General features: G+C 38.3%; 1 protein-coding gene across 2 annotated transcripts in view; it reads right to left on the bottom strand.

The window, feature by feature from the left end:
• Window positions 1-560: 560 nt before the first annotated feature.
• RNF213 (ring finger protein 213) overlaps window positions 561-27,455 on the bottom strand; it is a 175,184-nt gene continuing 148,289 nt past the window's right edge. For both annotated transcript variants that reach the window (XM_043999869.1, XM_043999868.1), the window contains exons 52-68: window positions 26,684-26,926; window positions 25,742-25,823; window positions 24,967-25,001; window positions 23,343-23,437; window positions 22,074-22,233; window positions 20,978-21,158; window positions 14,978-15,069; window positions 13,206-13,457; window positions 11,779-11,914; window positions 11,286-11,369; window positions 10,437-10,617; window positions 9,804-10,005; window positions 9,325-9,402; window positions 8,068-8,262; window positions 5,628-5,717; window positions 5,332-5,513; window positions 561-2,658 (exon numbers count right to left, since the gene is read on the bottom strand). In XM_043999869.1, the coding sequence (XP_043855804.1) occupies window positions 2,505-2,658; window positions 5,332-5,513; window positions 5,628-5,717; window positions 8,068-8,262; window positions 9,325-9,402; window positions 9,804-10,005; window positions 10,437-10,617; window positions 11,286-11,369; window positions 11,779-11,914; window positions 13,206-13,457; window positions 14,978-15,069; window positions 20,978-21,158; window positions 22,074-22,233; window positions 23,343-23,437; window positions 24,967-25,001; window positions 25,742-25,823; window positions 26,684-26,926 (2,442 nt within the window). In that variant the 3' untranslated portion in view covers window positions 561-2,504. The remainder of the gene's footprint in view (window positions 2,659-5,331; window positions 5,514-5,627; window positions 5,718-8,067; window positions 8,263-9,324; window positions 9,403-9,803; window positions 10,006-10,436; window positions 10,618-11,285; window positions 11,370-11,778; window positions 11,915-13,205; window positions 13,458-14,977; window positions 15,070-20,977; window positions 21,159-22,073; window positions 22,234-23,342; window positions 23,438-24,966; window positions 25,002-25,741; window positions 25,824-26,683; window positions 26,927-27,455) is intronic.

Here is a 27,455-nt window from a genome sequence, read left to right on the forward strand (position 1 = left end):
GAGCACCAGTCCTGGAGACAGGAGTACCTGAGTTCAAATCCGGCCTCAGACACTTAATACTTACTGACTGTGTGACCCTGGGCAAGTCACTTAACCCTAATTGCCTCACCAAAAAAAAAAAAAAAGTGAATGTGAATGGCAGTACAAGTTCTGTATTCATAGAAACCTTAATGATTGTCTATAATGCAACCACCTCACTTTATAAATGAGGAAAAAGAAAAGCAGAATGGCACACAAAAGCCATTCAGGCAATTAATGGCAGGGCTAAGATTTAAATTCAAATTTCTTTTGATTCAGAGTCCAGGACTTTTTTTTTTTTTCCACTACAACCTGCTGCCTTTCTTCATTTTTAAGGGAGGGGTAAATTTTCTGGGTCATTTCAGTTACTATTCTAAACATGGCTAGTAGACAGCTTGATTTGCCTATATTTCCTCTTACCCATTCTTCTCCAAGGAATTTTCCACTAAAAACTGGAATCCTCCCAAGAATTCTAGTTACTTTCCATTTGCCACTGACAGACACTCAGCTCCAAACGAGAAGAAAGGAATCTTAACAGCGGAAAAAAAAAAATCAGGTTTATTAAAGCAGAAATAACAATTACAATAACATTTGTTTCTGCCATGTGCTAGGTCAAGTGCACTTTTGTTTGTACATCATGACTAAGCTGGGCAGGACAGTTAAGGCTTTGGAAGAATAAAAAAAAAAATCATATCATCCTTCATAGAAAAGTCCTTCATAAAAATCAGAAGGGGCAGGAGGGGAATCCAACTAAAATGGTCTTCAGTGCAACATTACTCAGGCTCCCACCTGATACCTGTAAACAAATGGCTGCGGCTAAGGCATGGTACAGGTACAAGTAGGGACAGCACCAAGCTAAGAAACTGAAACCAGGCCTGAAGGAGTAAAATGAATATTATTCCAATTGAGGTATCAAGGTGGTTTCCACCCCAAGTTGTTAAGTTAAAAGAATATATCCAGTGGGAAATTAGTGGTGCAGAAAATCATGTGTTGTATTGGCATTGTTAGATCAGTAGATGGCCAAGTGCTTCCAAACAGATTATTACTACCAAATCAGAGCACTTTATTGAGTATTCTGAATACCCCAGTTATTCAAACACCCTTAAGACAGTGTCAAAGTCATGAAAATTAGGAAATGAATTAAAAGTGGTATTCCTTATGCAATTCTTTCCATTGTTATTCAAGATGTATATTGTTAAATTTATTGAAATATCTGGGCTAGTTCAGGATCCGAACATTAAAAAGTACACATTAGGGGTAGCTAGGTGGCTCAGCGGATAGAGCACAAGCCCTGGAGTCAGGAGGATTTGAGTTCAAATCCGGCCTCAATATTTGACACTTACTAGCTATGTGACCCTGGGCAAGTCACTTAACCCCAATTGCCTCACACCGCCTCCCCCCTCCAAAAAAGTGCACATTTGCCATTAACTCCAAAGTAAAAACCTTAATTTCAATATTGCAAATACATCTGTTGAACTTCCAGAAATTGGAATTAGGGAAGAGAGCTCAGATGAGGAAAGCAGCACAACATCAGGGCTAATTTAATAGTCTTTTTCTTTCTTCTTGGCAAACTCTTGCTGGTTTGGTGCATTTTCTCAGCTAAAGCAAGAGAACTAAGAACCAAAGAGGTTGCATTCAAAGGAAGTTTAGGTTTCTATACTGAATTCATTTGACACAGTTCCCCAAAAATTAAGAATTACCTATAGGGACCCTAACTCACCCAACTATAATCCAAGGTGAAGCTTTCATTTTTGGCTACTGTCAATTTGAACTTGGCTGTCATTTTGATTTCTGGAGGCTGCTTTGTATTTTGTTTAGTCTTAAGGCACTCACAACAAATTCTGGATTGTTTTGCATTTGCAAGAAGATGATGAGGAAGTAAATAGACTGTCATCCTCTAAATTAGTTAAGTGCTAGAGTAGTCAGAAATTCCAGAAAAAGAGAAGAAAGCCACTTTCTTCGGTGAGTGCAGATAAAACATCTTGAAGTAGAAAAATGAGCTAAAAAGGACAAGTTTTTCCTCCTAGGTATGTGGTAGTTGGGGGAGACTGAGGTCTGAATTGGTAGGTATGTGCTTTACAGATAAACAGGTTAAAAGGGCCATAGGTATAAGATCTTATTCATCAGTACAATGCTATCAAGCCACTCTACAACCTCTCTGTTCCAGAATGTCAAAGAAGATGGCTTATTTCCAGTTTCAAGTCATTCTGAATTCAGACCTCCCTGGGAACGTGCTCCTAAATGGATATGACTGGAGTTTTGGAATATACACATTCCCCAAATAGCTTAGCTCCCAGAGCATTGAAGGGTGCAAACTTGTGTAGCACATCTTAGTCCTGAATTTACTACTGTGCCAATTGTTTCTCTTCCAACCACTCATAGAGACAACAAACTGTTACAACAAAATTCACTTCCTAGAGGGAGACAAAGGGGAGTTTGCCCTGTTCCCAAAAGTTTCTGTTAAAGATAGTGCTACAGAAAGAAGTCTATGTAAGTCTTCGATCCTGTTTGAGGCCAGCAGCAGCTTTCCACACAGCAATACAATGGGAGAGAAGGATCTCTTCTGGGAATTCATATTCTATTTCTGGGGGGATTTCACTCTCCTTGGTTTCCATGTAACTCACCAGTGTCTCTTTTAAGCTGGAAAATATGAAAAATTAAAAAAAAATTAAAATGGCCTTGCAAATAATTGAAAAGGAATCCATAAGCTTACAAAATTTCCACCTGTCAATTCAATTCCACAGACCTATATTAAATATCTCCTAATGGGCAAGGCACCCTGCTTGGTGCTGGGCTAAGGGGAGAATAGAAGTAAGCTCCTTGAGGGCAGGAGCTGTCTTCTGCCTTGTTTATTTAATTCCCAGCACTTAACAGCACCTGCCACATACTAGGCCTTTAATGAATGATTACCAATTGATTGGTTACGGACCCCAAGTAATATAATGAGGGAGTCTACATGCTACAGTCCTACAAGCCAGCAAAGATAACTTGGTGTTCAGAGCATATGGAACTTCATGTGCACTTTTCCTTGTACCCCTGCAAAGAGCTCACAAAGATGAACATCTGCATGTGTCAGTTTGGATTCCTTTTTATATAAAAACATATGAAAGTACCAAATAAGCCCCGTAGAATCCTGTAGGATGAAATCAGTGGGAGACCATTTTAATGTGATTCTGGAAATAAGTAATCTTCACATAATCAAGGCTAGACCCAAAAAGACTTAGTTGGGCTGATAAAAATTATTCATAGCATGGGATTCTGTGGGATTTGTTTGGCTCTGTAATACTGCAGGGATTTATAACAAAGTCCTGTACAAAAGCCTGATTCTTATGCCTTCCTTCGACAAGGAGGTATCTCTGAACATTTAAAGGCTATGCCTGAATTATAAAAGGACCCATGATGAAATGCTATTCTCCACCAGAAAGAGAACTGATGAACTCTGAGTGTAGATTGAAGGACAGTTTTTTAATTTTATTTTTTGTCTCATTTTTTATCTGTGTTTTCTTTTGGAACATGGCTAATATGGAAATATATTTTGCATGATTTCAAATATATAATTGATATCAAAGCCTTCTCAAGGAGGGAAGGACAGGAATTTGGAAGTCAACATTTTAAAAAATGAATGTTAAAATTTTTGACATGTAATTGGGAAATATTTAATGAAATAAATAAAAATCTATTTTAAAAGATAAAAATAAAGGCTATGTCTGTCAGCAGAGAGTAAGCTCTGGTAGGTTTTACCAAACTAGAAATATTCCAGTGACTAACTCTGATGTTTAAGGATCAGTGCAGTCAAAGTGAGAGGGGTTCATCACTCTCAGGTTGGCCACTTGGATGAATTCTTTGGCCATGGTGTAGTGGATAGTGTTGTACCAGAGATCAGAAATGCCTGGGTTTGAATCTTGCCTCAGGCACTTCTTAACCATTAGTAAGTCACTTGAACTCTCTAATCCTCAGTTTCCTCAACCAAAAACTAAGGCCTGTGAAAATTAAGTGAAGTAATGTCCATTAAAGCCTTGATAAACTTTAAATTACTATATAAATGTCAAAAAACCAGCAACTGACAAAACAAAAATACATGATGGCCCTTGGTTCTGTGCAGTCACTTTACACTTTTTCAGTGGAGATGTTGATAGGAAAATGGTAATAGTGTATGAAAAAGGGGGCAGCTAGGTGTCCCAGTGGATAGAGCACTAGCCCTGGATTCAGGAGGACCTGAGTGCAAATCCAGTCTCAGACACTTGACACTTACTAGCTGTATGACCCTGGGAAAGTCACTTAACCCTCACTGCCCTGCAAAAATAAATAAAAACTTGATGGTTTACACTTAGACCATCTATAAATATTAAATTGTTTAGATCCTAAACATGAGATTTTTGTCTAGTTATCAACAAGTTTATATAAGTAGAGGAAATGAACCATATAATATTGAAAAAAAAATTTATAAATGAAACTAGAAATGTATGATCAGAATAGGAGTAGGGCCAGTTTTGTAGCAAGAGAGAGAGATAAAAGACAAGGGAAGGCCCAGCATGTTGGGTAGGTCCTTTATGGTGAATTTATGGGCAGAGCTGGACAAGAATGGGCTGCAATCCATAGGAAGGAGGATATAAAAATCATGGCTCCTGAAAAGTATCAAAGAAGGACTAAAAGCAGAACTTCATGATTTTGCAAAGTCCAGGCCCTGCAATGTGTCCTTTGTTTATAGCACCTAATATGTAAACTCTACTTGTGTGTTGTGTTTTGTGGCTCATAGGACCGCAGAATGTAGGCTCCCCCATTAGAACATTGAACATGAAAACATTCAACAAGCACCAAAGGATCTTGGGAATTCCTTGCTCCAATATCCACCCTTATTTGCAGATTAGGAATATATTCAAAGGACATTAATATACAAAGTTACCATTAATTTCATAGATTACTAGGGGCAATGTACCATGGATGAAGTGCCATCTTTCACCTTCAAAGTAGATGAAGCCGTATACTATAATTACAAGTCAAGCCCAGGTATCAAGGGGCAAAGTCACAGGAAACCAATTCCTGTGTGAAAAGTCTTTTACTTTACTGAATCAGTTGCTTTTTCCTTTCTCTCACATCAAGAAACAATTAGTGCCCACTATGTGACAGGCACAGTGCTAATTAAAGGGGGTACAAAGAATATAACAAACAAACAAACAAAAAAGAACAATTAAAAAAGAGCAAAAGAACAGTCTTTGTCTTCAAGGAGTTTACAATGTAAAGGACAACAAAATAGAGATAATTTCAGAGGGAAAGCCAATAAAAAGACATTTTGATTTTAGGTTCAGGCCATACCTCCATGTAGGGTTAAAATTCTCCCCCTCAGTCTGAGTGTGCTTCAACTTCAAGAGGATCATTTCATGGAGCTCCAGCAAAAAGGTTTCTAGCCTAGCCTGATTTAGGAAAGTGTTGAGGAGTCTGGCATTTTCAGCACTAAGGTCATCTTTGTACACTGCACTGATTTCCCCAAATGGATCCTAAAATTCAAAGGAAATAAATGAAAAGTTTAAAATAAAAAGGGAGAAAAGTAGGGTGAAATTTTAGCCAAATGAACCTTGAAATGGCCCAAGTAGACAGAATAATTTACTTACTTTTTTAAGCCTTAGGAGCTGTTCGGATTTGTGAGCAGAAAGGAACTGCCATAGGGCTATGGTGTGCTTTAACTGACACCTACTTAAAGCCTAGGAGAGAAAAAAGTTGGAGAAAAATTGAAGAACCATCTATCATCAACTCATCTCGATTAGTCCTTAACGTCCTCATATTTATCTGCTTATCTCCTGCAACACAAATCTTGCCACTTTCTGACTCTGTCCACCTACCAGAGCCACAATGCCATACTCAATTCACTACACTAATCCTCTTTTAAACACTAAATAAAGCTGTTATTTACAAAGCACTGTGCTAGGTATCGAAGACAGAAAGCCAAAATGAAAAGGAGCCCCTATTCCTAAGGAGCTTATGTTCTCCTGGGTGATACAAGAGGTAAACAGATAAATATTCTTTACTTGATGAAGGAGAGATCACTAACAACAGGTAGAATCTGGTAATGTTTCTCATGGGATGTGGTGTCTGTGGCGAACCTTAACAATAGCAAGGGATTCTTTTTAAAAAATTAAGTAGGAGGCAGCTAGGTGGTGCAGTGGATAAAGCACCAGCCCTGGATTTAGGAGAACCTGAGTTCAAATCCGGCCTCAGACACTTGATACTTACTAGCTGTGTGACCCTGGGCTTAACCCTCATTGCCCCACCCACCCCCCAAAAAAGGTAGAAAAATCAACATACTCAGATGTTTCCATAAAAAAAGAACAGAAAACAAGGATTAATAAAGTAAAAATTTTTTAAACCACACCAGGAATTGTACAGGAAATTCCAAATTTGCTACATATGGCATGTTCCATTTAATAAATGTAAGTGAAATGTGGTAGTACCAACATTACCCTGCTTATGTGTGCCCCCCTCTGAATCCCTGTGTATTTTTTAAATGTTTCATTGATGCACTTTTCTTTCATTTCTTCTATTTTTACCCCTCATTATAACTACCTCCCCTCAAATAAAAGTACTCCATTGTGGTAAAAATTAATATTGCAAGTTTTAGCTGAATCATTTGGGAGGGGCCACACCTGGCCCACCCTGAGATTATGTATGCTACTGAGGTCAGAAGAACTCTCCATGAGCAGCTTTTGAAGGACCTCCCCTTTTGGGGGAGGAAAGATTGAACTTGACCTGAAGGGAGGCCAGGCACTTTGGATAGGCTAAGCTCTCGGGGACTTCCAGAACATGGAATGCTCTCTCCGGCGGTTGACTGAGGTCATGGTGGAGCGTGGTGGGCTGTTAAGGTTGGTGAGTTACCTACTGAAAACCTAAATTCCTTTGAACCAGCTTAAGCTAAGTTTAGAGTTAAGAGCACCTATCTGTATTTCTATTTTCCCATTTCCTTATCTTTAATTTTTATTAGTTTCACCTTTGTTGTTTAATCAATTCCTAAGTAATAAAATCTGATCCTTTTGTGAACTAAAGCTTAGAGGCTCCTTTCTTATTGGCCTGGGAGAAATATCTAAAAAAGAATAGTTCAGAGGGGAGATTAAACCTAAAAAGGTCCATCATATTTCCAGGACCCCAATATTAAGGCGAGTCACCCAAATAGCTCTCAGTATATCAAATTTTGGCCCTCACACCATTCTAACAAAAATACAGTTAAATAAAACAAACTTCTGTTGCAATGGTCCTATCTGAAAAACCTGTATTTCATTCTGTGTTTGCAGTCTATCACCTATTTACCAAGAGGTGGGAAGCATGAGATTCTTAAGAGGTAGAAGTCAGGAGATAGTGCATTATAGGTAGAAGGTTAGGAGGTTAAATGCCAAATTTGGGAATCAGCAAGTAGACCAAAGTAGACCACCTTCTTCCAGAAAGATTTCATTAACCAGCTCCACAGATTCTGATAGAGGATTCCATTTACAAAAAGTCCCTTTAACATTCATAGTTTCCATTTGTATCACATTAGTGTGCCCATAGGAAGCAATGGGGTGTAATGGACAGACAACTGGCCTGAATATCAGAAAACCTAGGTTTTAAAACCTACCTCTGGCACATAATATTGTCTTGTGGCCCTAGGTAAGGTACTCTCAGGACCAAGCAATTATCTAAAACTCTTAAGTTGCAGAGCAGGTATTGATCTGCATAGATAGAGTTTCCTAACTAGGAGTTCCCTATAGCAAACACATCACAGGTCCAATGAAAAAATCCTCTGAAAATGATATTAAATTATATCCCAGGGTGGCTATCTTCTTAACTAGCCTGTCAACTGCAACAGAACTTACCACAAGGTCTATTTTGTACCCATTCTCTGCATTTGATACATAAGACAGGAAGATTCTGCACAGGGGTCTCTAATGCTGTTGGCTTACCATGGATGGGATCTGTGCCCCTTTGTCTCTCTCGGGGGACCCTTGGTATATGGTGGCACCTGTGACAGGGAGCACTTTTGCTAGGTTGGGCTTAGGGACAACCAAGCCTAAGTCCAAGACTCACCTTTAACACAGGAGCTGTTTGACTATGCATCTGCAAGATGTCTTGGATGTATACATTGAGGTGCATTTCAGGATCCCCACCAGCTGTGCTCAGAAATCCCAATGTAATCTCTGCGACAGAGAGTGCTTCACAGGCATCGCTATAAGACTGCAACTGCCCACTGATGGTACTCACCGCTGAACTGGGGAGAGATATCTGGGAACGAGAACACACAGTGGGACTTAGGTAGTCTCTTGCTTCTGATAAATTATATTGATCCCTACCACCCTCATCCCACTAAAGCTTTAGCTTGAGACAGGCATTCCACAAGGAAGCAGGAGAATAGGATACAGAGATTAATAAATCCTTTCACATCAACACAAATGATATTCCTACCCTGAAGAACTATTTCAGTGCCTCACTGTGGCATGGAGGTGACCCAGCATTCTCAAATGCTATGCCAGCAGAGCCTAGGACCTGGCAGATTTGGCTCAGCTGAGAAAGTTCTGAGTAAATGAGATACTGTATGAGAAACACTTTGCAGACTGTAAAGCACTATACAAAATCAGTGATTGTATTCACAGACCCAGTGATGGACTGAATCTGTCATCCAAGGAGAAGCCTACTTAACTTTGGAAGAGTTGGGCAGGGGGCAGCTAGGTGGCGCAGTGGATAAAGCACCGGCCCTGGATTCAGGAGTACCTGAGTTCAAAACTGGCCCCAGACACTTGACACTAGCTGTGTGACCCTGGGCAAGTCACTTAACCCCCATTGCCCTACAAAAAAAAAAGGGGAAGAGTTGGACACAGGGTGATTTTTTTGGTCACCAACTCTTTTGGTCCCACCATCTACTAAAACATGGAAGTCTTCAATCTCTATCACCAGGATAAATAATACCCATACTGTCACAGATCCCTGTTGAAATAATGGGCTATAAACGGTTCTTACATGACAGGCAAAAGCATAATAGTGTAGTCTGACATTGGAAATATTCATCAGGTAAAGGCTTTGAACTATAAAACTTGTGGATTTTTTGTTTGTTTAAATATGAACCCCTGGACCTTTTGAAAGGGTGCTAGATGTAAAGCCCTGAAGTAAGTCCCTTTACTTTTCTGAGACTCAGTTGAAAGACAGAGGAAATAAAATCTGTTCTTCCTAGGTTTAATGGGACATAGTTGTAGAGAGATGAAATTGAAATAAAAAATGCAAATGCACTGGGAATTGAAGTGCTATGTAAATTTAAGATATTATTCCTAATAGTAAGAATAACAGTATTACCTGAAGCATCCTGTTCTTAATGTCCATAAAGATCTGTTCATAGTTCCGGTCATGTCTGTAGACCAAGGTAGGTAGTCCCTAAGTGGAGAAATATGCTAGATCATAATGTTCGAGACGGCAATCAGGTGACATACTGTTTTTTGTAGGAGGGACTCTAAAATTTGTACTTTTCAGCATTGATGCAATTGGTATGTCAGTATGACACAAGGCATGGCACTAAATGCTGCTGCATGACTTCTATATTTAGTCAAACAACCTATGAAAACCAAGACTCGGCACAAAGCCCAGGTCTAGAGGCCAGGCAGAGATTTCCATGCAGCATGCTAGAACTATTGTGGGCCATGGAATATATAAATGGAAGAGAGGAAGCTTAGGAATAATGACATAAAGTTCTCTATGAGTGTCAACATTCTGACTTGGACCACGGCTGGTAGTTGTGGACTGAAGCATGGACTACTTTCTGAAAGCATTTCCTTTACCTGTAGGGTGAGGAGTGGCTTCCCCTGGAGGAATCGGCTGGTCACTTGCCTCTGAATCTTCTCTAGGTCAAATTGCTGTAATGTTTCTCTCCCTTTCTCTACACTGTATTGGCAGTTGGAGAGAATTAGTGGGGTCAAGTCCCGCTCCACTTCATAGCTTATAACATGTAGGTCAGTCACCTCAGAGGAGTTAATAGAATAACTGAAAGAAAAAAAGACATATACCCCCACCAAGAATTAATGACTGATGATCAATAAATATTTCTGCCATTATTTCAAAGATTAAATAGGCTCTTAAAAAATAAAGTTAATGGGGCAGCTAGGTGGCACAGTGGATAAAGCACTGGCCCTGGATTCAGGAGAACCTGAGTTCAAATCCGGCCTCAGACACTTGATACTTACTAGCTGTGTGACCCTGGGCAAGTCACTTAACCCTCATCGCCCCCTCCCCCCCAAAAAAAGCTAAAACACAAATATTGGGGCATGGTGAGGAGGCAAGTAAGTAGAGCAGAAAGGAATTTTGTAATACAAGTTGTCTTTTGTCAAAAGTCCTAGGGATCCTGGCTCATTGAGGGCAAGGTCCACCTGTGAATAAACAGAACAATGACATTTCCCACAGGGTTGTATACCCACCTACTGTTTTCACTGGTATACTTTCTCACTGTATAGACTAAGTCGTTGTGAAGAGCAATCAGGTAGCTGACCAAGGCAGTAGAACAAAGGCCCAGGCCCCGTCGTCGTGGAAGGAGAACCTCAAACTCATTTTCTAGACTCAAGTCAGCACTGCAGTATTCTTTAGGTAGCTTAATTTCACCTTTGACAGAGAAGGACAGCCTTAGAAAAAAGGTATCTGACCACAATACCATCTCCTAGCAACAACTTTAGTTAGTTTACCAGTGCTACAGTTTCTGGGAGGAGAAACAGTACTACAAGTTTGTCAGCCTACAAACTTAGAAAAAGTCTGTTCATCTTGAGGAACTCAACTTATTTTTATTATTGAAACTGTAGAACAATCAATTTGGAGTCTGAAAGCCTAAGTTTAAAGTCTGTTTCTGCAGTTTGCAATCTGTGTGACATTTCAATTTCTTCATCTATAAAAATGGAAAGGGGTGGGGGGAAGACTTGGACTTAATGACCTTTAAGGTCTCTTCTAGCTCTAAACTATGATCCTGTGATTTTCCTCCAACAATGAATTTGGGATATATTAGATAATGGATCTCAAATTCCTTTCAGTTTCCTTTCCAGAATTTTACCTCAAATTGATATGTTCTAAAGAGCTCAGAAATTTTCAGATGTGTTACTTCAATTATTTGGAGTGAGACCAGCCATGATCATCAACAACTGTGGATTTAGAATGTACATGTACAAAAATATTATGTTTTCAGGCTCAGGGGGTAAATGAGGTGAGACTCAGAAGGGAAGAAGGCTGACAGTGTACACAGACCCTGTCAAGCCAAGCACAAAAGGGCAAAATTGACTCACCATTGGTATAGAGTGATCGTCTCAGTTTGTTCCATGTAGACAGAAAGATCTCAATTTGTTTCTGAAATGAGCGCTTCAATCCTTCTGTAAAACATTTAACAAATGGAAGCCCCACTGTGATATCTATCCATCCTAGGGCAACTTACAGCAAGACAAGCTAATAATGTACAAGTACATAGCAATCCGTGACCTTGCATCATCATGTATTTACCACCAGAATTTTCAGTGATGAGCAAAAAACTATAACTATGTATGAGAGGAAAGTGTAATGCTTCTTACTGATGGTGGAGTGGGATATGAGTGGATAAGCAGAATGGTAGCCACTGGGGGAAAAAAAAACCCTGATTGTTTAAGGGGGAAGCAAGGAAGGTACGTTGTATCTTTACAAAACATAAGACAGCTACAGTATCCCTTAGCTCATAACTGCCCCAACTACCAGATTCTATTTCACTTCTGATTCCCTAAACATAGACTTCCTAGAAAAGACACTTACCTGAGTGATAGTAACTTCTGAGGAAATCTCTGATTGTGTTGTATTCAATTTCTGAGACATTCTGGAATCTTTTCACCAAATCCCTTTGTAGTGCCAATATCTCTGGTAAGAATTTCACCAGCCTCAATTCTCTTTCCTGGAAAAGGAGAAGGCCATCCAGGAACACTATAAGCCATCTGGCAATTTTTGTAAGAAGAAATACTCTGAGGCTGACTCAGTTTAATGTGATGAATATGCTACTTGTTGTGATGTTTTATCACAGAAGGCCTACTTGAGACTAGGGGAAAAAAATGCCAGTGCATCTTTGTGGAGAGAAGTAGGAGACAGAGATCATGCACAAGTGGGTTTAATTATTCTTTGTTGCTAGGGCAAGATAGGGATTAAGATCTATTAGTGGTGATGAAGGGCCACTAGTCTCATAAAGTTAGATATAAGAATAGGGAGAAGGACCAGATCTGTGATTTCACTAGCACAGAGAACTCTCTTGACCATCACAAACCAGCACTTTCTCTGCAATTTATAGCCTTAGAGAATTGGCTAACGTCCTGAGAGGTTCAGTGACACAGCTAGGATGGGTCAGAGACAAGGCTTGCACTCAGGCCCTCATAGCTCTGAGGATGGCCTTTTCTCTGTGAAGCCATACAACCTCTCTATATGTGCTAGCAAGAAACCATAGGATTAGTGAGTGGGCAGATTTATTAGCTAGAATTTCTGAGGATTTTCTTCAAATAGAAACAAGCCACTAATTTTTCATGACACAATGCATATTCATTTTGTATGACCCCTGGAGAAGAGAGAAAATAAAAATTCAAGCAGATTCAAGTTAGGAACACTATATCCTCCTTTTAATACTAGGGTTGTCACAGTTTAACCTCTAGGGTTCAGGGACAGAAGGTTGTTTGTAGTCTCTCTCCAGGCTTCTCAGAACGATGGACAAAGAGCTCTCTGGGTCCCTGGGAACTCTACTAATGTGTGCTCGTGTTAGCAAACCCCATATATTTCATCCATGACTCAAATGCTTCAGAGACCCTGACATATGATAAGGGGAAGCCTTTCTTCTCCACTGGGACTCTACCACACTGTTCAAGACCAAAGCTGTAGGATTCAGACCATAAGGCAAGTTCCTCAGCTGTTTTTAACTTCTGTGAATGATATTATATACCATTTGTAGATTTGGGACTTTGAGATTCACAGGAATATTACAGGATTTTTTTTTTTTAAGTGAGGCAATTGGGGTTAAATGACTTGCCCAGGGTCACACAGCTAGTAGGTGTCAATGTTCTGAGGCCGGATTTGAACTCAGGTACTCTTGACTCCAGGGCCAGTGCTCTATCCACTGCGCCACTTAGCTGACCCTTATTACAGGATTTTGTAAAGATATTCTCATACGCAGTTTGTGCAGCCTCCCCTGTCAGTGGGTGGCTTACCTTCTGCAGGAACCTACAAAGGATCGGCACTATGTCTTTTCCATCATTCTGTTCCACCACATGCTGGAGGTACTCAACAGTGATCTTTTTCCTATAGCTCCAAATTTTGGAGCAGTGCACAACACTTTTCTTGGGTAGATGGGGCAGGAAGGTCGCTGGGTCACCGTACATGATTTTGGCCACTGGGTTGGAACTGATGCGTTCATCCTGGCTGATGCGGATATTTGTTTCCAGAAGAGTTTTATCCAGACACTGCACAAAAGAAATAAAATCATATTTAGTAATTCATGTTTCCTATAGCAAAGCCCTTCAAGACAAAAACCATTCTAGTCAAAGTAGAAGAAGACTGAGGCTCATAAATGGCTGAGAATGATATAGTAGAAAGAACCTGGCTTTAATCCTCACTGTCACCAACTTAAATCTTCCTGGATCTCAGTTTCCCCATCTATAAAATTAGGGGGCTAGATTAGACAACCTTTCATTCAAGTACTAGAGAATTTAAGAATCTTTAACAATGAATTTGGCACTCAATCAAATAATGGTGTGTGTGTGTGTGTGTGTGTGTGTGTGTGTGTGTGTGTCTGTCTGTCTGTCTCCAAACAAAATAAGCTCTTTGAGGACAGAGCTTATATCTTATACTAATATTGCATTCTTCAAAGTACCTAGTATAGTGCAGGGCAGACAGCAGGACTTAGCATATACTTGCTGAATAAATAAACTAACAAGTGGGATCAGAATAAGTAGTTTTTATCCCCACTCTCTCATTACATCATTATGTGATCTTACTTTAATTTTTCTATTTATTAAATGAGCGATTAATCTTTAATCAAGCATATTTCTTGAGCACCCACTATGTAGAGGGCAGTTCACTGTCATTCTCAGAGTGCTGAAGTCTGGGAAGTGCTGTTGATATTGTCAAGCATTTAGAAATACAACTGTTTCCACCAAGGCAGATCATAGTTGTAGATAAATTTAAGATTAACCTAAGGCAAAAAGAGATTAAGTGACTTGCTGAAGGTCACAAAGTTAGTATGTATACAGAAGGATATGACCCTAAGTCTTCCTGACTTCAAGTCCAATACACTTCTCCAAACTGTCTCTCATTTAGAGGTGCCTACTACATGCCACCTCCCCCCCCCAAAAAAACCAAGCAGCTAGGTGGTGCAGTGGATAAAGTGCCAAGCCTACAGTCAGGAAGACTCATCTTCCTGAGTTCAAATCTGGCCTCAGACACCCAGCTGTGTGACCCTGGGCAAGTCACTGTTTGCTTCAATTTCTTCATCTGTAAAATGGGCTGGAGAAGGAAATGACAAATCACTCCAGTATCTTTGCCAAGAAAATCTCAAATGGGGTCACAAAGGGTCAGAAATGACTGAAACAACTGAACTACCAAAAAGAAAAAAAAAAAACAACTTTGTAACATTCTTATTCTGTACTCCACACCTAGAGTAATTAGCACAGTCCTGAGAAGAAAACAATATGTACTTGGGAAACCCTAAAAAACTGGAATGAATTATGATAGTGTATATCCCAAACTAGGAGGAGATATTCAGAGGCTCTGAGCAGCTATTCCAGTTAGAGAGTAATGTGAGGGGCTGACTTAATGCCCCAGAAAATGAGCTCACACTGGTTTTTAAAAAATAATAAACTTTGATTTTTCACCTTTGTGTTTCTAGCACCTAACACAGCCCTCTGCAGAGCTGACACTTCCCACAGATATCTTTTTTCCCCCCCAGAGATATCTTAAAATCAGATCCTCCCCCATTTCTTACCTTCAGTTCAGATATAATCATGGCAGCAACAACCTTTTCCCAGCGGTTCCTCCTCTCTTTACTGGACAGTGTAGCATCAAAACCTACAGGCCCTGTAAGGAAAAACATGGGCAGCATTTAAGGGCTGAAGGAACAGAAACTATGCTCTAAGGTTCTAGTCTAAATAATGCTTTTAGAAATTTCCATCAATTAGTTGCCATCTATTGCCTGCTCAGTATAATTTTCTTATGGATCTTTTGGTGTAATGGATACCAGGCCTAATACCCTTCTAAAGAGCAGATGGTTGGAGAAAACCTATTGAAAAGACGGTTGTACAGTGGATAAAGCACCAGCCCTGGATTCAGGAGGACCTGAGTTGAAATCTGGCCTCAGACACTTACTAGCTGTGTGACCCTGGGCAAGTCACTTAACCCTCATTGCCTGGCAAGAAAAAGAAAGAAAGAAAGAAAGAAAGAAAGAAAGAAAGAGAGAGAGAGAGAGAGAGAGAGAGAGGAAGGAAGGAAGGAAGGAAGGAAGGAAGGAAGGAAGGAAGGAAGGAAGGAAGGAAGAAAGAAAGAAAGAAAGAAAGAAAGAAAGAAAGAAAGAAAGAAAGAAAGAAAGAAAGAAAGAAAGAAAGAAAAAGGAAAAGACAGTTGTCACAAGTTTCAGATATAAAAGATGAAATCATAAACTGGAGGAGTAAGGGAGAAGTGAATTTTCAGATACATGGAGAAGGGAAGAGTTCATGAAACAAGGAAAGCAGTTAACTGGGGGAGAAAATTTTTGCAGCAAGTTTCTCTAATAAAAGTCTCACTTCCAAGGAATTGAGCCAAATTTATAATGAAAGCCACTCTCCCACCAAATGATAAATGGTCCAATGATATAGTTAGTTTTCAAAGGAAGACATCCAAGCTAGCAATGGCCATATGAAAAAAATGTTCCATATCACTAATAATTAGAAAAAAAGAAATCAAAACAACTCTAAGGTTCCATCTCACCTCATCAGATTGACAAGCTCACAAAAAGGTTAAGGAATGTTTGAGGGGCTTCGGAAAGACAGGAACATTATTGTATTGTTTACATCTGGGACTATGACTTGTCACTAAACTGTATACCCTTTGATTTAGTGACACCACTACTAGGCCTATGCCCCACAGAGATTTTTTTTAAAAAAGAGAAAAAGGACCCATGAGTACAAAAATATTTATTGCAGCTCTTTTTGTAGTGGCAAAGAAAGGAAAATGAAAGAGGTGAATGGCTGAACAAATTGAGCTATTGTAAGTGTAACTGAATATTTTTGTGGTAAAGAAATGAAATGGAGAGTTTCAGAGAAACCAGAGTTTATATGACCTGATGAAAATTGAAGTGAGCAGAACCAGAACATCAATTTATACAGGGTATCCCAAAAACCTTAATGCAGTTTTAGACCTCAGTAGCATAAAATAGCACTAAGACTTTTAGGACAATTTCTATATTAACAACATCGTAAGAGAAAAACAATTTTAAAGGCTTAAGAACTCTGATCTACCCAATAATTAATTATGATTTCAAAGGACCAATGACAGGGAATGTAGGGCTAGTTAAATATTAGGAAAACTATGAGCATAATTGATCATATCAATAACAAAAACAACAGAAATCATATGATTATCTCAGTAGATGCAGAAAAGGTCTTCAACAAAATACAGCACCCATTTCTATTAAAAACACTAGAGAACATAGGAATAAAAGGAGCTTACCTTAAAATGATAAGTACTATTTATCTAAGACTATCAGCAAGCATGATCTGTAACCTAAAAGCCCTTCCAATACAATCAGGGGTGCCCATTATCACCTCTATTATTCAATATTGTATTAGAAATGTGTGCTACGGGGGCAGCTAGGTGGTGCAGTGGATAAAGCACCAGCCCTGTATTCAGGAGGACCTGAGTTCAAATCTGGATTCAGACACTTGACACTTACTAGTTGTGTGACCGTGGGCAAGTCACTTAACCCCCATTGCCCCGGAAAAAAAAAAAAGAAAGAATTATGAGCTATAGCAGTAAGAGAAGAAAAGGAAATTAAAGGAATTAGAATGGGTAACGAGGAAACAAAACTATTACTCTTTGTAGATGATATGATGTTATACTTAGAAAATCCTAGAAAATCAACTAAAAAGCTACTTGAAATTATTAACAACTTTAGCAGAGTTGCAGGATACAAAATAAATCCACGTACGTCATCAGCATTTCCATATATTACTAATAAAGTCCAGCAACAACAGATAAAAAGAGAAATTCCATTTAAAATAACTTAGGCCAATATAAAATACTTGGGAGCCTACTTCCCAAGACAAACACAGAAACTATATGACCAGAACTACAAAACACTTTTCACAAAAATAAAGTCAGATCTAAATAATTGGAAAAATATTAATTGCTCATGGGTAGGCAGAGTCAATAAAATAAAAATGACAATCTTACCTAAGTTAATTTATTTATTTAGTGCTATACCAATCAAACTATCAAAAAATATTTTATAGAGCTAGAAAAAAATAATAACAAAATTAATCTGGAAAAACAAAAGTTCAAGGATATCAGGGGAATCAATGAAAAAAAAAATACAAAAGAAGGTGGTCTAGCAGTACCAGATTGCAAAATTATCAAAACAATCTGGTACTGGGTAAGAAATAGAGAGGTAGATCAGTGGAGTAGAATAGATAGAATAAATGACTATGGTAATCTAGTATATGATAAACCCAAAGATCCAAGCTTTTGGAACAAAAACTCATTATTTAACAAAAACTGCTGGGAAAAGTGGAAAACAGCAAGGAAGAAATTAGATATAGACCAACATCTCACACCGTATACTAAAATAAGGTCAAAATGGGTACATGATTTACAAATAAAGAATGATACCATAAGAAAATTAAAGAAGTATGGAATTGTCTGTCAGATTTATGGACGGGGAAGAATACGGACGGGGACCAAAGAAGATAATATATAAAGAAATGCATCAAATTTTTAAAAATACAAGTCACATGAAAAATGCTCTAGATCATTACTGATCAGAGAAATGCAAATTAAAACAACTCTGAGATATCACCTTATACCTATTAGAAAGGCAAATATAACAAGAAAAGAAAATATTGGTTGTTGGAGGGATTGTGGGAAAACTGGGACGCTAATCCACTGTTGGTGAAAAGATTCAACCATTCTGGAGAGCAATTTGAAACAATGCCCAAAGGGCTATAGAATTGTGTATACCCTTTTATCCAGCAATACCACTATTTGGTTTAATATCCCAAAGACATCCCCCCAAAAGAGAAAAAGACCTATTTGTACAAAAAATATTGATAGAAGCTCTTTTTGTAGTGGCTAAAAATTGGAAATCAAAGGAATGCCCATCAACTGGGGAATGGCTAAACAAACTGTGGTATGTGATGGTAATGGAATATTACTGTGGGATAAGAAATTACAAAGAGGATGACTTCAGAAAAGCTTGGAAAGACATGTATGAAATGACATATAATGAAGTGAGCAGAACCAAGAGAACACTGTGCATAGAGACAGCAATATTGTTTGATGAAGAACTATGAATGACTTGACTATTTTCAACAATACAATAATCCAAGACAATCCCAAAATATTGATAAAACAAACAGGATGATCCCCAAAAAACCTGGAAAGACTAATGAACATCGATGTATAGTGAAGTAAGCAGAGCTGGGAGGACATTGGGCATAGTGACAGCAGTACTGTTCAATGAGCAATTATGAATGACTTAACTACTCTCAGCAATGCAATGATCCAAGACAATCCCAAGGAACTAATGAGGAAGCTTAGTATGTACCCCCATAGAAATAACTGATAAAAAGAACACTTGTGGATTGTACATATATAACCTGGTTGCGATCTTGTGGAGGGAGGGAGAAAAATTTGGAACTCTAAATCTTATGAAAATGAATGTTGAAAACTACCCTTACATGTAACTGGAAAAAATAAAATAAATGTTTGTTGATTAAAAAAAAAAAAAGAATATTGATGAAACATACTATCCACCTCCAAAGGAAGAACTGATACTGATGGAACAGACTGAAGCAGGCTATTTTTCATATTCTTTCATTAAGTGACAAACATGGTGATGTTTTGCATGATCATATATGTATAACCCATATTGGATTGTTTGCCACCTTGGGAAGGAGTGTGGGGAGGGAGGGAAGGAGGGATAAAGATCAGAACAGAAAATATAAATAAAAATGTTTAACCTGGAAGAAAAAAAAAAGAAGATGGTGTTCTGGGAAGGGTACAGGATGTATATATTTATCTATACATACACACAAATATATATGTTGTGCTTATGAGTTATTTAGGTCTTATTTATATAGTAATTATATTTAAACAAATTTGTCATACATATTATTTTTATAAGTAATATAATTTATAAAACAGTTCTTTACCTGTATTTAAAAACCCTGCCTGCTTACTAAAAAAAAAAAAGGAAGAGGAAGAATCTAAAATACTAAGTTATATGTACTAGATTATATCTAGGTATATCTAAATGTATTAATGTAGAAAATATATATTATATGTCTTATATGTGTATATGTATATATTATATCTGTTTGATATATGTAAAAAATTTAATTATATATCTTTCTTTTTTTTGGGGGGGGGGTGAGGCAATTGGGGTTAAGTGACTTGCCCAGGGTCACATAGCTAGTAAGTGTTAAGTGTCTGAGGCCAGATCTAAACTCAGGTCCTCCTGACTCCAGGGCTGGTGCTCTATTCACTGCACCACCTAGCTGCCCCAAAATTTAATTATATATCACAAGTTAAAATAAAAAACAACAAAAAAAAAAAACAAAGGACCAATGATGAAGCATATTTACCCTACCTCCTGATAGAAATGATGATAAATTCAAGGTACAAAATGAATCTCATATTTTTGGACATCACTAATGTGGGTAATTTATTTGCATGACCAGGCATGTTTGTTATAAGGGTTCGGTTTGGGGGGGGGGGGGCAGGGCAATTGGGGTTAAGTGACTTGCCCAGGGTCACATAGCTAGTAAGTGTTAAGTGTCTGAGGCCAGATTTGAACTCAGGTCCTCCTGAATCCAGGGCCGGTGCTCTATCCACTGTGCCACCTAGCTGCCCCATAGGGTTTGTTTTTATTATTTGTTTCTTTGTTTAACAGGAAAGGGATGTGAGAAGAAAAGAAAAATTTGGTTAATTGAAAAATTTTAATTTAACTTTTTTTAAAAGTTAGCTTTCTAGTTTAGAAAATAACCAGAAAAGTCTAGAAAATAACTAATGGACAAAATCAACTCCAAGAAGCTACTGCGTCAAATAATCCACATTCCTTCTCTTTCCCCATACCCTTAATTGAAAAAGCATGAAAAACAAAACTCCTATTATAGTGAAGCTTGTCCATATCCAAAAAAAAATTCTCATTTTTGAATCCTGAGTAAATCACTTCTCTCTCAGGAGGTAGATAGAATGTTTCATCATGAGTTTGGTCATTGTGTTAATCAAAGTTCCTAGATCTTTCAGAATTGTTTGTTTTTCCAATACTATTGTTACTACATAAACTGTTCTCTTGGTTTTGCTCACCCTACTCTTCATCAGTGCATACAAGTCTTCCCAAGTTTCTCTTAAATCATCCCCTTCATCATCTATTACTGCCTTAAGAGTCTTCCATCACATTCACATACCATTAACTTATTCAACCACCATTCCCTAATTGACAGGCTATTTTATTCTTTGACAGGGATTACTTGTCTTAAGTGATTTGTGTCCCTAACGTTGTAGACTTATTTACTGTTGACTCTATGAAAAAGAGTTTAGAAAGAAAAGAGCAAAGGTTCTTGCTTTTATACAGAAAGTTCTCTTGTTGATGTTGATTACTCCATCCTGATTCATGATGTCCAATCTAAGGTCTCAAAAAACAAGAATAAGACCTTTTTCGATGCTGCTTAGCTAGTAATTCCATCTCTTTCTTTTCTATCCTTTTCCACCCCTTTGTGCTTTGTGTTCTTACAAGAGCCAGGCTGGTGGTGAGGTGCCTTAAGGAGGCAGCATAGAATGATGTGAACCACATTTGCGGTCTCATCAGCACTTCTTCCTAGGGTCTTCATTAGTTGCTCTAAGTCTTTCTGGATGTGTTGCTGAAGAAATCTTTCTGGATCCCGAACTGTGGGTTTAATGATTTTCAGCAGAGCCTGCAGGAAGCCAAGAAACAAATACCAAGAGTAAAGATGGCACTCAAATATGGGAAGCTGTGCAGATTCCCTGGTTTTATAAATTAGTACTACATCAGAAAAACTTCTCGAAAGACAAAGATAATATTGTGAAGTCAGATACCACAGGCAAAAAAACCAAAAAACAAAAGGAAAACAAAAAGGCCTTGAACACTCTGTGCAGATCTATGTTTTCACTGGTATAGGTAACTCCCAATGTGGCAACTCCTCTCACCAATGCTAATCAACGATTTATCTGGAATTTGGTCTTAGAGACTATGATGGGGGTTAGGACAGAGTGAGAGAGGGATGATTTTGTTATGGTTACATATCCAGTATGTATCAGAGGCCAGATTTGAATCCAATACTTCCTAGCTCTGAGGCAAGTCCTCTATACTTTACTCAGTACTGCCTTCCACCTAACAGAAGCTTAATATTTGTTGAAGTGAACTTCATACTAAAAAGAGAAGAACAAAACAGTAGCTGGAAAAAGTGACCTCAACATGGCTTACGTTAGAATTAACAGCCTTAAACCTTATCAGCTTTCCTGGAGAATCACCTAGGAAAAAATTGGTAAATGCTTTCTTAATTCCTTAGAGCCTTCTTACAATGGCTAGAATCATGATTTCATTAATTCTCCCTTGCCTAAGATAAGTGTAAGGTGGTCTATTTTAAATGAATTTCAAAGGGAAAAAAAAAATGAATTTCAGATGGCAAGGTAAAGAGATGGCCTCACACCCATAAGAGGTTTTACTAATAAATATGAATGGGTATTTACAGATTACTTTTGGATTAGGCACAAGTTACTTCACGTTAACTGGAATCTGCAATAAGAATCATGATGAAAACACTACCATAAGTCATTTATATCTAACATAAGTAAAAACAATGCCATACCTGGGCATTCTGAGCAGTTCCCAAAAGCATAGCCATATGAGTGAGTAATCGAAGGAGAATGAAGACAACTGGGGATATCTCTCTGTCTGACACCACCATAACACCTCTGTCATCAGGATTTCCCAGTACATGGCCAGACTGAGTCCTGTCTACATTGTTCCTACAATTACAATAACAACAACGGTTATGCCAGCTTGTATGTTATTTAGCATTTTGTTTCAAAGTACTTTCACACCCATAATCTCATTTGATCCTGGCAAGACAAATGAGTAGAAGATAGGCAGTATTACCTCCATTTACAGATGAAGAAGCTGAGGCTATAAGAGGTGAAATGATTATGAAAGACTACATAATGGCAGACCTCAGACCCAAAGCCTCATCCTCTGCCTTCAAACCTGTTCATTGCCTTTGTCACTCTCCACCACAAACCCAGAATCTCCCCACACTTGTAGAGGACAGACTGTGGGTAGAGAAGCATCGTCTCTTTTTTTCACTGCCAATGAATTTGCTGTACTTTAAATCCTCAGCATCTGGGAACCAGGACCCCAGGTCAGACATGACAAGGGCCCCCTTTTAAATCAACCCTCCAGTAACAGAATCATCAGTAACATGTAAGCATAGGCATGCTGGCTGGCCCAATTTTTGTAATGGTAACACACTAAATTCTTGTTATGGAGTAGGTCAACAGCTGTAGTCATTTATCATATTATTCTTTAGGCAGGATAGTATGTCAGTCAGAACAGAGGCCTGCTTATTTTCTTGGGATCAAAAGACGGACGGGTTGATAAGGATAAGTAGGATCTTAATAGAAATAGATAGAACTAAGTCCAATACTCTGACCTCACAGATATATTTATAAGCATGCTTCCTGTTCATAAGTAAAGCTGTGTAATCATGAGGCCCAATTCTCTTTGGATTTCTAAGATGTGGTGTTTAATGAATTTCTTTTTGGCAGGAAAAATTTTAAAAGGCTTACTCATTTAGACACTAAACTAAAACTTTAGAAATCTGTCAGTCTAAATTAAAGCAATGAATTGTACAATCAAAGAAGGTCACTAATATAGGGCTTTTGACAATAAACTCATAGACTAAGTGGAGGAGACAGTATTAAAGTACTTTGTAACAAATTCTGTTAATCTCCATTGAACCAGGTGCTTCATGGTTATACCAATAGTAACTCCAAGCAGGCCGAGACCTTCATGTACAAAAAGTCAAGGCTCACTCCTATTTACCAAGTACATCTTGAAAGGTAAAATTGAGAAGACATACCTGACCACATTAAAGCCTTGTACAGCCTTGTGGTTTTCACCTCCAATCCGAGCACCACAGTCAACACATCTGCTGTGTTCCATTGGGGCACCACACTAAGCCAACCCCCACCAAAAAAAAGGAAGAAAGGAAGGAAAAAGAAAACCATGAAGCTGACTTTGCAATAAAGATTACTTGATGTTCTAATCAGGCTCCTCCCCCTCACCAACCTCCTGAAATTTGAGTTTATTTTTCCCAATAAATTGCCTTTAAAAACAACAGAAAAATCGGGGCAGCTATGTGGCATAGTGGATAGAGCACCAGCCCTGGAGTCAGGAGTACCTGAGTTCAAATCCAGCCTCAGACACTTAACACTTACTAGCTGTGTGACCCTGGGCAAGTCACTTAACCCCAATTGCCTCATTAAAAAAACAAAAAACAAAAACCAACAACAACAGAAAAATCAACATCCTTTCCCCACATATTCCCCATCCTCCACTGTATCCTCTCTTGTAAAAAAGAAAAGAAAAACTTAAACAAAACCAATCCACAAAAAGCAATTTAAATGACATTATCCCACCAATCTGCCTCTCTCCTAAGAAATTAGTCACTATAACTACTTTGAGTTTGGCAACATTTTAATGTTACTGTTATTTATGTTATTGTAGTTATATCTGTTGTTTTCTTGATTCTACTTTCTTTGTTCTGCACTAGTTTCTAAGTTTTCCTATATCTGAATTCCTCATATTGGTTATTTATGGAGGCACAAAGGTTTCACTAACTTTCATCTGTCACAATTTGTTCAATGACTCCCCAACTGATGGGAGCCCATTTTGTTTCTAGTTTTTTGCTGCCACAGTTTATCTATGGATAATGCTACACATGGGACTTTCTATCTTTCGACTTTCTTGGGATATATGCCTAGTGGTAGAACGGCAGCTGAAATATGAACAACTGAGGGACTTTTCTTGGACAATTCCAAATTGTTTTCCAGGACATTTGTTCATGCGTAGGATTTACTTCTAAGATCTTGTTTTCCCCTAAAACCAGATGCTGTGCTAACAATCACCTTGCAAACAATCAGAGGCAATGACAACTAGAAGGGACCTCAGCAGTTCTCTAATTCAACCTATGAACAAGTAGCCATCTAACTTCTGCATGAAGGTCTCTAAGGAAGAGAGTCCACCACCCTTTGAAGCAGCCCATTCCACTCTGGTACAACTATCATTAATTTAGGAAGATTTTCTTGAAATGAAGCCTACACTTGTTTCTTTGTACCTTGCACCCATTGCTCCTGGTTCTGTCTTTTAGGGCCAAAAAGAACAAGTCTAATCCTTCCTCCACATTCCAGCTTTTAACCTTAAATACTTGAAGACAGGTATTATGTCTCATCTACATTTTCAGACTCTGACTATTCAGCTGATCCTCATGTGTCAAACTCAAGGTCACTCTGGTTGCCCTCCTCTGGTCACTTACTAGATAGTTAATGTCACTTTTAAACTGAGGTGACCAGAATTGAACACCGTACTCTAGGTGAGACTTGATAGGGGTAGAGTACAGTTGAACTATTACCTCCCCATTCCTGGAAGCTTTGCCTCTCTACCTTGTAACAAAATGATAACAATCCCTAAGCACAAAGACTTACCTCTCCAACAGAGCAAGGGTGACCATTGGGACACACTGTAAAAAATAATGACAGGACACTATATTAGCTGATAAAGTAATGCTAAATAAGCTAAATATTTAGAAGGGAAAACAACTCTCCAGATCTAACCAAGATTTGAGGATAATAAAAGCACCTACGTAACATGGTTATTGTGAGGATTAAAGCAGACAATATTTGTAATATATGGTACACACATTTTAATGGATGTTTCAGAATACTTCCAACAAACTGACTGTACACCAGAATAACCCTCTGGAATATTATAAAGAGAGGGAACGACTTGCTAGAGGAGATGGCTAAGTTTAAATTGTATTGTAATCATATGAATTAACAGTTCTGTCCCCCACTATCATAATCTAAACTAAATTCTCATTTGTAATCTTATATAGCCTAATTTCATAGTTCAGAAAATCTTTCAATTTGTTGTGAATTGTACCTTGTGTGAGTCTCATAACATAGTCCTTTATTCTTTTCAGAGGATATAGCTTATGGAAAGAAAATGCTTTGAAGAAGCTACCTCGATGTGGTTACAGTAGGTGTCACTTAGATCTCTGCTCTTAGCACACAAGGTCCTAAAAGCAGGCATAAATATTAGACTGCCTGGAGATATACAAATGTCAACAATTCTACAGCATTTTAGTCTATTAGGGTATCAGGATTGAGGTATAAATCCAAATTGATTTTTTTCTCTAATGCCATTAGCTGTCATTAATGCTAAGAACATAAGAACTCTCCACTTAAGATCAACACTTACAATACCAGTGGACTGATTCTAGGCCCTGCCAATTTTTCGCTTGCACCAGTAAGTCTTCAGGCATTGTTGGAAGAAATGAATCCTGGAAGAAATGCAGATGCTTAGATGAATGAACACATTAATTAGCATAGCCTCGCTGAACCTAGTGAAACAATATGGTCCTTCTAAATCAGGCTTTCTAGAGATTTTTTGGAGAATCCCCTTTGGAAAGGATTCTCTCTTGAAGGTTCCCTCTGGACAACATAAAATACTAGGCAAACGCTGCTATTTTAGGAGCACTGCACTTTGAATAGTCAAAAGATCACATACTGAGAGCTGCAACCGGGTCTGAGGAATCTTCTAGACCAAATCCCTCATTTTTAGAGATGAAGACATTGAGACCTTATGACTCTAGTCACATCTATATTAAGAAACCAGAATCCAGAATCACAACCCAGTTCCTGACTCTAAATCGATCATTCTTTTCACTGTGCAATAGATCAAATTGGAAAATGAAACAGAAAGGATTCCTTGAGATGAATCAGTTAGACATATCCTATGCCAAGGCAGCAGCCATAGGATAGCCCTTAAAGAGCTCCCTCCCACAAACTATATTATTAGTAAGTTGTTCAAGATGTTGCTGAAAGATCTGCTATACTATTAATACAGTATATAATGTATTAATATTACCATCTTGAGGCAGTGAGGCAGCACAGTAGATAAAGTGCTGGATCTGGAGTCAAGAAGACTCAAGTTCAAATTCTGTCTCAGATACTTAACTAGCTCTGTAACTCTGGGCAAATCACTTAACCTCTACCTTAGCTTCATCATCTGTAAATAATGATAACAGCATCTACTAAAGATGAAATTATATATTTGTTAAATGCTTGGCAAACCTTAAGGCTCTCTATAAATGTCAGCTGTTATTCTTATTATCACTCCACACTACACTCATGCACTCACCTGCATGCAGGCTGGGTTAAAGGCCAGGTTCTTTAGAGGTTCTAGGACTGGATTCTGTCCACACAACAGAACAGCTTTAGCATGAACAGCTAATTCTGTCACTGTACTTTTGTGCCTAGAATCACTGGAATCCACAGTCAGGAAAGGACAAGCATTAATCACCAGGGTTGTTGCCATTTCCTTCAAGGCAGGAGAAGAAAGGGATTTTGCTTCCTTGATGAACACGTTCGCTGCTTCACATTGCTGATGGAATAGAAAAAACTATTCTCATGATTCCGTCACCATGGTCAGAAGTTTTAAATGGATCCAATGAAATCTCATGGTTAGTTATAGAATTTTGATATGTTAAAGGCATCAAATTTCAAAGGTGGGATGGTACAAATTTTCTCCCACTTATGGGAGAAAAACAACCTTTTCTTTAATCTTTCCATCAAGTCACTTTAAGAACACTTAGATGTACATGTTGCAATCACACATCTAAAGCCAATTTTTGTGCATACAAGGGGTTATGAAACTAAGTTATGAAACTAACTTAGAGAAGTGACTAGTTCTAGGTTACCCAAGTAGTAAGGGGCAAAACTGGGATTAGAACCCACGTCCTCTGGCTCAAAACAAAAACTTAAGGACAAGTTTATTTTTAAACACGTCTAACTTTAAATTCAAAATATGCTTATTATGTTTGAGGTGACAGTCAGGGCTAAAGCAAAGGGTGCCGATTTAAAAAGCTCTTTACTTACACTGTTGTCCCTTAAAGAGTCTTCTGTCAAGAGCC

This window comes from Dromiciops gliroides, chromosome 4, assembly GCF_019393635.1.
Source record: "Dromiciops gliroides isolate mDroGli1 chromosome 4, mDroGli1.pri, whole genome shotgun sequence".
Lineage (NCBI taxonomy): Eukaryota > Metazoa > Chordata > Mammalia > Microbiotheria > Microbiotheriidae > Dromiciops > Dromiciops gliroides.